Source organism: Microtus pennsylvanicus, chromosome 14 (genome assembly GCF_037038515.1).
Source record: "Microtus pennsylvanicus isolate mMicPen1 chromosome 14, mMicPen1.hap1, whole genome shotgun sequence".
NCBI lineage: Eukaryota > Metazoa > Chordata > Mammalia > Rodentia > Cricetidae > Microtus > Microtus pennsylvanicus.
The window spans coordinates 31,704,436-31,714,594 of NC_134592.1; the positions used below are offsets into that span (position 1 = coordinate 31,704,436).

Consider the following 10,159-nt stretch of genomic DNA (forward strand, 5'->3'; position numbering starts at 1 on the left):
TACAAAGACAAGATCCAGGCTGGGCCGTGATGGTGGCACACACCTTTAGTCCCGGCACTCACGAGGCAGAGGCAGGCAGATCTCTGTGAGGCAGAGGTCAGTCTGGTCTGCAGAGCAAATTCCAGGACAGCCAGGACTGTTACACAGAGAAACCCTCTCTTGAAAAACAAAAAGAAAAAGAAAAAGAAAAGAAAAGGACAAGATCCAAAAATGGATCACTCACTACAAGACGCCAGGAGCCACTCTTTTGCTACAGACATTTTTTTGTTTCCAAAAGATAATTGTTTTAGTCAGGTGTACATTATAGCAATGAGATATCCAGGATATTAATTTATGAGGAGAAAATGTTTAACGTTTCTCTAATCCAGTTCAAGATCCGGGTATACCAGATGGCAAAATGAGGTCCACCTATGTCTACATTGCAAGTTAGAAAGAAAGACATTAGGATTCCACAACTCCATTCATGGGCACACTCCCAGTGGCCTAAAGATCTTCTAGAAGTCACCACCTTTCAAAGATCTCTGTCTCTATCTCTGTCTCTGTCTCTGTCTCTCTCTCTCTCTGTCTGCCTCCCAAGTCCTGAGATTAAGGGCATTTGCTGCCACCACTGCCCAGCTTCCACTAGGAATATCTGAATGTGTCTTTTCATCTTATTGTGAAGGCTTTTAATCTAAAATTTTCTGTACATATCAGAGGCATCATTTGTGAATGTGGGGACTCCTCTTGACATTATTTTTGGTACCTTGGTTATAACTGCTATCTTGTATAGGTTTACTCTATCACATACCCCAAGAACTTAGGACGAGCAGAGTCATTGAGACAGTCAGCTAAGTACACTGTGCCATCTGCTGCTGCTGCTCAGGTTGTTTTTTAACTGAAAGAGATAACACAGAGAGGACTAGCTACATTCTGGTTCGCTTGGCCTACCTTTGCCAGGAGGTAGAGGCAGGCGGATGTCTATGAGTTCGAGCCAAGCCTAGTCTATAGAGTGAGTTCTGGGACAGTCACACAGAGAAACCCTGTCTCGAAAAAACAAAATAAAATAAATAAAGAGTCAGAACACAACAATACTAAATTAAGGTACTTTATTTTAAATACAGTTAAGGGCTTAAGAAATGTAAGTTTATTGAACTATTTATAACAGGTGGTCTCATTTTTACATATTTCTATGATTATCATTGTTAAAAATTATAGTCCCAATGTAACTATTTTATCAACTTTGAAACACTAAAGCTGTGTGCCTATCATATTAACAGAAACCCAAATATAGTTTCTTTACTAGAAGAATCCTCATTTATCTGAAAAAATATCAGAAAGTTAGATGTGTTTTAGCTTTAAATATTTTATCAGTTTTAGATTTGATCAGTAAATAGTTTATAACTAAAGTGCTACGACTTACATTCTAAGAAGGGGAGCTCAGCCATGGTATTATAACGATTTTGATATTACAGTCATTTGCTGGACCCCCAAACTGCTATGATTTACGTACTTGATATAAAATGGTGTGGAAGTAGCATGTAGTCTGAAAATCTTTAAAACATTATGATCACATCCAGAATACTTATGTCCCTAAGAGTAACACAAGCACTGTATAAATAGCGCTTAAATCGTTACATAGTGTCTAAGGAATAATGGCCGGAATAAGTTTCAAATAATTCAACCCATGGGCAGCTGTAGAGTCTGCCATGTGGATCTCACCGACACAAGGGGCCACTGCACATGCTTTCTTGTGCAGCAGTTACAGATTTATTTACAGTCATCTAGCACATAGTTACTGGACCGCGTTATGTAGCAGGCACGGCCAGTCCATGTTGCTCACTTCTCCTCCTATAACTGGAGTTGTCAGTCACATGCTGTGCCGGGGAGCAGAAATGCTCCTCAAACTCTCAAGTTTCTTTAAAACCACTGTCCTCTAAGGGAGAGTGGGATAGCTCAGCAGCTGAGAGCTAGCCCACCATGCACAAAACTTGGGCTCAATCTTCATTGCCATAAGAAGGTAGGAACCACTGTGTACTCAAACCAATGAGGACACAGTCCATAAAACCTTTGGGGGTGTGGAACTCAAGACTTTATTAAAGGAGAGAAAAATACATGCACATCCTAACAGTGGCAGCCTTCTCAGGAGGGATCAACAACAGAAGTGTCACTACTCACAAAAAAAAAAAATCACAGTTTTGCTGGGATTGTTCTCACTTCAGAACCCAAATGTTTGTGGAAGAAAGTCTGGAGTTTCTGCCATGCGTCCACCTGGGCCATGGCATGAGCCCTAGGCTCCCCACCAAAGATGACAGGCATATTAATATATGCATGTAAGGAAGCCTTGCACCAAGGGAAGTAAGGGGGCTCAATGTAGTGCCCTGCTTCTGGGTAGCAGATGATCTGGGGCTTCTCCTTCCCATGGGCCTGTAAGCGTTTGGAGATCTCATTGGCATAGAACTCGCTCTTCCAGTTGCGGTCATCCTGACCCACAAGGAGCAGGAAGGTGGTGTCAGACCTTTCCACAGGGATGATGCTCTTCTGGTCAGGGCCTTCTAAAGGGCAATTCAGGGCTTCCAAAATATCTCGAAGGCCATCTTCGGTCACTCTGATTCGATTCATGTTAATGCTCAAAGGGGGCAGGGTCTCATCCTTGTAGTGCAATGTTCCAGCAACGTTGGCCATAGAGCCATTGATTATGACAGCCGCTGTAATGCCTTTCAGGAAAGAGGCCATGGATAGGCAGAGGTCAGCCCCTTTGGAAATCCCCAGCAGGCCAATTCCTGGTCCCTTGACCTAAGAAAGAGAGAGAAAAGAAAGGGAACGAGTGCATCTAGAGGGTAGGGCAGTTAGTGGTGCCAACCTAGGGATGGAGGGTGGCCCTGAGCCTGACTCTCACTCTGCACCATCCGGGTTTTGAAAGGTGATTAGGTCTCTTCAAATCCTTAGTGGTGAGATGAGACTCAGTGCTAAGTCCCACAGTGTAACTAGTCTTTCTCTGTCCCACCTGCCAGCTCCCACATAACCACACAGAGATTTCTCAGTCGTTATAAATGCTTAGCCTCAGCTTAAGCTTGTTCCTTCCTAACTAGTTGTTAAAACTTACAGGAAGCCACATCTTTTAATCCACATTCTTTTACATGGCTTGGTGATGACCATGCCTTCCTCTGTGTCTGACTGGCAACTCTTGCCTTTCCTCTTCCCCCAGACTTCTCTGTCCCAGAGTACCACCTAGCCTCTTCCTGTCTAGCTATTGGCCATCCCACTTTTTATTAAACCAGTCACATAAACACATCTTCACACAGTGTAAAGGAGTATTTCTCAACACCGTGGTCTACATGAAGCTTGTAATGAAAAATAATAGGTACATTCCTGAGCATGAATTTGTCAAAGGAAGAATGTGGACAAGTCAGGAAAACCTTTTCTTTCTTTCTTTATTTTATTTTTATTTTTACTTAAAAATAAAATGTCCATCTCCTCCCCTCCTCCCATTTCCCTCCCCCTCCCCACAAAACTCTTCTTTTCATCTGTGATGTATTTACAGTGGTGGGCACTACATTCACATGGGTTTATGATCATCCAGCAAGCATCACAGTAAACTGAGGTAAGATTCTGGTTATGAGTAAGAGTTCAGGATGCATGTACTGGAGAAGAGGGAGATGCTTTAAACAAAAAAATTTCTTATTCAAATTAAGAATTGTTTTCTAAAAGTGGGTGTTTAGGGGAATAAAACAATTTATTCAAAACCACTGACAGGCTTTGGAGAGTGGGGACAGGGTTACTGAAGTTACACAATTTCATGATTGTAGAGCCAGGCCATGGGTCTATGTGGGACCAGTGAGGAGGCTTTCATTGTCATTTTTACAACAACCTAAGCTCCCAGAGAGCAGCTCTTCTGTCTCTAACAGGCAGGCAGGCTTTGCCCCATGCTCAGGCAGGCTTTTCCTGCCAACACTTGCTTCTGCTGTTCTTCAGGCATGACCTCTTATATCCTTGTTCACACTGAATGATTTTCTTTCTTCCACAGCCATCCCTGCCTTGGCCCTGGTCTTCCTCACTTTTAGCCCCCTATAACTCCTGTATTGTTTCCCAAGTGAATGACATTTATCAGTTCATGGTAGGTCCTGTTGCAGGGACTTATGAATCATTTAGTGCTCAGAACAAAACCAAGGGTGGAGACACACTCATGCAAAACAATAATGCTGCTAAGGGACCCACCTCTTCTGTGGGTCCTGAGTCAAGTAAGATTGTTTTAGATCGTGTGTGTTTGTGTGTGTGTGTGTGTGTGTGTGTGTTTCCCTGGCTATGTCTGTGTGTGCACAGCTACACTCAGAAGCCAGAAGATTGGCTCCTACTTTCTGGAGCTTGAAGAACAGGCAATTAGGAGCCACTTGACCTGGGTGCTGGCAACCCAACTCTGTCCTCTGGAAGATCAGCAAGTGATCTTAATGGCTGAGTTACCTGTTCAACCTGGTATCTTCCACTATGTGCTGAATGTGCCCGTGTCCCAGCAGGCTTCTTTTAGCATACCACAGACCTTACTTCTATCTGATGTATTTCATCATCAGAATGCCTGACCAGATCATTGCCCTGAAATATCATTCATTTCACAAATTTACTTTGATTTATACTTTGAAAATGAAGATTTGATTGTCTCACAACACCTCAGGAACTGAGTTGAAAATCTTATCTTGGTGGGTGGATGTTTTAGGAACATAGTTTCTAATCCAAAAGACAAAAATAACAACCAACCTGAGGGTGACTGAGCAGGTAGTTCACAGCTTCCTCAAAGTACTCCAGTTGGAATGTGTGCATGCTCTTGGGGAGGTCATCATAGTTATAATAAGCCAGAGCCATGACAGCAAAGCCTTTCCCAGCCAACAGACTAGCCCGATACTCCAGAAGGCCACCTCCAACTCCGAAAATGTCTATGATCCCAGGAAAAGTTCCATTTCCTTAGGAAAAATAAAAAACAAAGCCAGTAGTCCTCAAATGAATTTAAGAATTTGTTTTTTTTCATGTACATGGGAGCAAGGAAGAGAAGTTATAGGAATCCAAACCTCCTCTCCTACTCTGAGAGAAGACCTCATTTTATATCACAACAGAGGGGCCCATAGCTTCTGAGTGACAGGAGAGGGAGAGGTAGTTTACTGTTTTCTGATATCCTTATCGATTGTTTTCTCACATCTATGACCTGCAAATATGTTCCTTTACTTAAGTCACCCCAAATCTCTTTGATGCTTGTAATAAAAATATGATCATTTGACAGGGAAATGCAAATCAAGACAACTTTAAGATACCATCTTACACCTGTCAGAATGGCTAAAATCAAAAATACCAATGATAGCCTTTGTTGGAGAGGTTGTGGAGAAAGGGGTACACTCATCCATTGCTGGTGGGAATGCAAACTTGTGCAACCACTTTGGAAGGCAGTATGGCGGTTTCTCAGGAAATTCGGGATCAACTTACCCCTGGACCCAGCAATACCACTCTTGGGAATATACCCAAGAGAGGCCTTATCATACAACAAAAGTATATGCTCTACAATGTTCATAGCAGCATTGTTTGTGATAGCCAGAACCTGGAAACAACCTAGATGCCCTTCAATGGAAGAATGGATGAAGAAAGTATGGAATTTATACATATTAGAGTACTACTCAGCAATAAAAAACAAGGACTTCATGAATTTTGCATACAAATGGATGGAAATAGAAAACACTATCCTGAGTGAGGTAAGCCAGACCCAAAAAGAGGAACATGGGATGTACTCACTCATATTTGGTTTCTAGCCATAAACCAAGGACATTGAGCTTATAATTAGTGATCCTAGAGAAGCTAAATAAGGAGAACCCAAAGAAAAACATATAGGCATCCTCCTGAATATTAACCTTCAGCAAGCGATGAAAGGAGACAGAGACAGAGACCCAAATTGGAGCACAGGACTGAAATCTCAAGGTCCAAATCAGGAGCAGAAGGAGAGAGAGCACGAGCATGGAACTCAGGACCACGAGGGGTGCACCCACACACTGAGACAATGGGGATGTTCTATCGGGAACTCACCAAGGCCAGCTGGCCTGGGTCTGGAAAAGCCTGGGATAAAACCGGACTCTCTGAACATAGCGGACAGTGAGGACTACTGAGAACTCAAGAACAATGGCAATGGGTTTCTGATCCTACTGCACGCACTGGCTTTGTGGGAGCCTAGGCAGTTTGGATGCTCGCCTTACTAGACCTGGATGGAGGTGGGGGTTCCTTGGAATTCCCACAGGACAGGGAACCCTGATTGCTTTTCGGGCTGGGGGGAGACTTAATTGGGGGAGGGGGAGGGAAATGGGAGGCGGTGGCGGGGAAGAGACAGAAATCTTTAATAAATAAATAAATTAAAAAAAAAAAAGAAAACACTATCCTGAATGAGGTATCCCAGACCCCAAAAGATGAACATGGGATGTACTCATTCATAATTGGTTTCTAGCCATAAATAAAGGACATTGAGCCTATAAAAAAAATAAAAATAAAAATATGATCATTTGATATCTCAGGTATTATGAAATGAAAGTCCTCCATTGGTATACCTGTAAAAAATCTTTAAATGAATTCTACATCTTATGTAATGTCTGTAAATTCTTTTCCAAGGGTTGCAATTTTTTATAAAATTATTTTAAAAGGTTTCTTATGTGAAATAATGTTTTGCTTGCATGCTTATATATAGTACTTGTGTGCCTGGAACCCAAGGATGCCAGAAGAGATAGTCAGATACCGAGAACTGGAGTTACAGATAGTTGTGAACTGCCACGTGGGTGCTGGGAATTGAACTCATAGTCCCTTCAAGAGCAACCTATGCTTTTAACCACTGAGGTATCTCTCTAGTTAAAAGCTTGTAATTTTCAGGTAGGCGCCTGTCTTAGTTCTCGTTTCTACTGCTATGAAGAGACACTGTGGCCATGGCAACTCCTAAAAAGAAAACATTTAATTGGGTGGCCCCTTTACAGTTTCAGAGGCTCAATCCATTATCATTATGACGGGGAGCATGGTGGCGTGCAGGCAGCAAGCTGAGCTGAGCTGTGCTACCACATTTCCCCTCCCCTCCACCATGGAAACATAGTTTCTCTGTGTATCTTTGTCTGTCCTAGAACTCACTCTGTAGACCAAGCTGGCTTTGAATTTACAGAGCTCTTCCTGCTTCTTTTGTGCGGGATTAAGCACATGTGCCACCACACCCAACTGAGATGTGCTACAACATCTTACAGGCAACAGGAAGTGGACTGAGTTACTAGGCAGTATCCTGAGCACTGGAAACTTCAAAGCCCACTCCCACTTCCTCCAACAAGGCCAGACCCACTCCAAGAAAGTCACACCTCCTAATATTGCCACTCCCTCTGAGATTATGGGGCCAATTACATTCAAGCTACCACACCTGATATTAGAATTGGAAGGAAACGCTGATGCCCATGAGGAAGCAAGAAGTAGAAGAGGACTTTGAGGGACAGCCACATTGCCATCCACCACAGTAAGAGTGAAAGTAAGATATACAGAAGTAAGAAAAGGAGAAAGCCCAGAGACAAATGGTAGACAGGGTTAGAAAGGGCCAGGCCCTGAACCTGGCTCCCCAAGGGAGGGCTGCTCACCTGGAGGCAGGAAGAGGGTGGCGCGCACATGGCCCTCGCGCACGGGCACGCGCCGCACTCCGGGAGCCATGAAGTGCCGCTCGTGCACGGCCCGCGCCAGCAGCCGCCCGCTGTCGGGCTCGTGGCCGTCCATCACCTCCAGCTCCACCACGAAGGGCGTCTGCACGTCGCGCTTGATCAGGCGCCAGAGCGGCCGATCGGGCTCCATGGCCCAGAGCAGCCCCATGGGCTCGAGCCCCGCGAAGCTGCCGCCCAGCGCGGGCGCGCACGCCAGGTCCAGCTCTCCGTGGGGGTCGGCGCGATAGCGCGCGTGGGCGCGGAAGAGCGCGCCTCTCTCGTCTCGCAGGGCGGCGCGCAGCGTGACGGGCTGCTCGGGGGCCAGGCCGCGCACGGAGATGCTCAGCGGCTCGTCCCAGCAGCTGAGGCCCGCGGGCTCCAGGCTCAGCGTTGCTGTCATGCTACGGCTGGAGCTGGAACAGGAGGCCTTGGAGTGCACGCGCGAGTCTGAGTGTAGCCTGGCCTGCTGTGGAGCTACTCTGGTTGGTCTCAAGCCTCAGAGAAGACAAGGACACAGTTGGGCTGCTGAGGTCAGAGTAATTGTGAGGCTGAGCCAGACTGGAGGATTTGGCCTCTATACACTCTTACCTGGTGTTGTGAAAGTTGGGTGAATGATTGGTGGTAACACGAAAATCATGTGTGTAAAATAAGTTAAGAAAAAGAATACTGAAGACCACTTAACTATTTTAAGAGAGAGAGAGAGAGAGAGAGAGAGAAGAAGAAGAAGAAGAAGAAGAAGAAGAAGGAGGAGGAGGAGAAGGAGGAGGAGGAGGAGCAAGGAAAAAGAAAACGAGAGAAAGAATGAAAGGAAAAATTAATAAAGGAGTACAGTTTGGGAGCCTTGAGAAGTCCTAGTGGGAGGAGCCACCGTTGGTCTTAAGTTATCTGTTTGTAGGGTGTGTGTGTAGAAGTAGGAACCATGTGGTGTGGCTATAATCCTATCCCTCCTGAGACAATGGTAGGCATATCTCCGTGAATTTCCGGCCAGTCATGGCTACATAGATCCAGTCTTTAACAAAAATTTAAAAAGACTGGGCTTAGTGGCGCATGCCATTGATCCCAGCACTGGGAGGCAGATGCGGGTGGATCTCTGAATTGGAGTCCAGGCTGATCTACAGAGTGAGTTCCAGGATAGCCAGGGCTATATAATGATACCGTATCTCGGAAAAGAAAAAAAATAACCCAAGCGTTAATTAATTAAAATCCAGTTTAGTAGGAGTGCCGTGAGAAACTGAGGTGACACGCAGATCAAGAGAGGACAATGTTCACACGGGAACAGGATCGCTTGACTCCAGTGACAAACTACAGAACTTTCCCAAAACTACCTCCTCGTGCAAGGATTTGCTTGAAATTCGGGAACTCACTGGACATTATTATAATCATGGCCCACCTGTCTTCTTGTTGCTCAAGATACATTTGTGTGTGTGTGTGTGTGTGTGTGTGTGTGTGAGAGAGAGAGAGAGAGAGAGAGAGAGAGAGAGAGAGAGAGAGAGAGAGAGAAAGTCCCCAATAAATTGTAACCTCCTTGTTCTTAGAACCATTGAGTCTGTGGCTCTGATTGCCACACATTTTTCAGATTCACGTGTTGCCTTTCCTGATAGTCTTTTATCCCTGTAAACAAAGACTCAATTTTCAGGTGTTGGTTTGCATGGGACTCTTCTAGACACTTCATATTCTCTCTTACAGAGACATTTGCCCTTCATTCTGTCAGAGGGATCTGCACACCTGCAGTGCAGCCCATCACGGATAGACTTCTGTTGGCTCGTTGCATCTGAGTTAACCTTAAATCTCATCACCCACACACTGACCTGGGGAATGCAGGACTCAGTGACTTTGGTGTATGTGAACCCTGCCCTGCTGCACAGAGCAAAGGTAGTGACGGAAACATAGAGTCTGAGAGAAAAGGCAATGCCCTGGCCAGAGGACAAGATGAGCTTTTGAGATCGGCTGCCTTGGTTCCCCATCCCTGTATCATCTGATGGCTGCAGATGAGGGGAAGACAGCTTAGGATGCCCGTCCACCATCCTCTCAGGTTGCCAGCTCTCCTGCATCTGCCTCTTGGATGCCCTGAGTGACGGGTTGTAAGGGATCAGGAACATCAGTTACGGGTTCTAGGCAGTTATTGAAGCCCCTTTTCCCTTTCTCACTAAAAAGCTTCACTCCTGGCTGAAAGGCAACCGGATCAGCTTTGTGTAACTGTGCGGGGCTCATGCATGTTGATATTTGGTTTAATTTCGGGTCCCTGAGTACCGTCTCCCATTGGGCTTGGGTTCTGGATCCCTGGCTAGGGGAAGTGAGGGAATGAAGGAGAAACAGACACATAGACACACGTATAGTGACACTGGGGTCCGGTGGAGTTTTCTAATGCTACCACTGCCAGGAAGCCAGAAGCTCTGTGGGGTTATTAGGTACAGCACAGGGGAGGGGTTAGCTGGTCTTGTAGGAGTGCAGTCTCAGGCTGTAAATATGTGGGAAGAAGATGCTACAGTCGCTAGTCTGTA

General features: G+C 45.3%; 1 protein-coding gene across 2 annotated transcripts; it reads right to left on the minus strand.

Annotated features, from left to right (window-relative positions):
• Positions 1-1,071: 1,071 nt before the first annotated feature.
• On the minus strand, positions 1,072-8,146 carry LOC142835038 (acyl-coenzyme A thioesterase 5-like). 2 transcript variants are annotated; one of them, XM_075948141.1, is made up of 4 exons: positions 7,602-8,146; positions 4,729-4,931; positions 2,586-2,772; positions 2,065-2,467 (listed from the first exon to the last, which is right to left on the minus strand). In XM_075948141.1, the coding sequence occupies exons 1-4, from the start codon at positions 8,056-8,058 to the stop codon at positions 2,190-2,192; spliced, it is 1,125 nt and encodes a 374-aa protein (XP_075804256.1). In that variant the 5' UTR covers positions 8,059-8,146; the 3' UTR covers positions 2,065-2,189. The 2 variants fall into 2 exon arrangements, with proteins under 2 accessions (XP_075804255.1, XP_075804256.1); XM_075948140.1 differs by having other exon boundaries at positions 1,072-2,772.
• Positions 8,147-10,159: the final 2,013 nt, after the last annotated feature.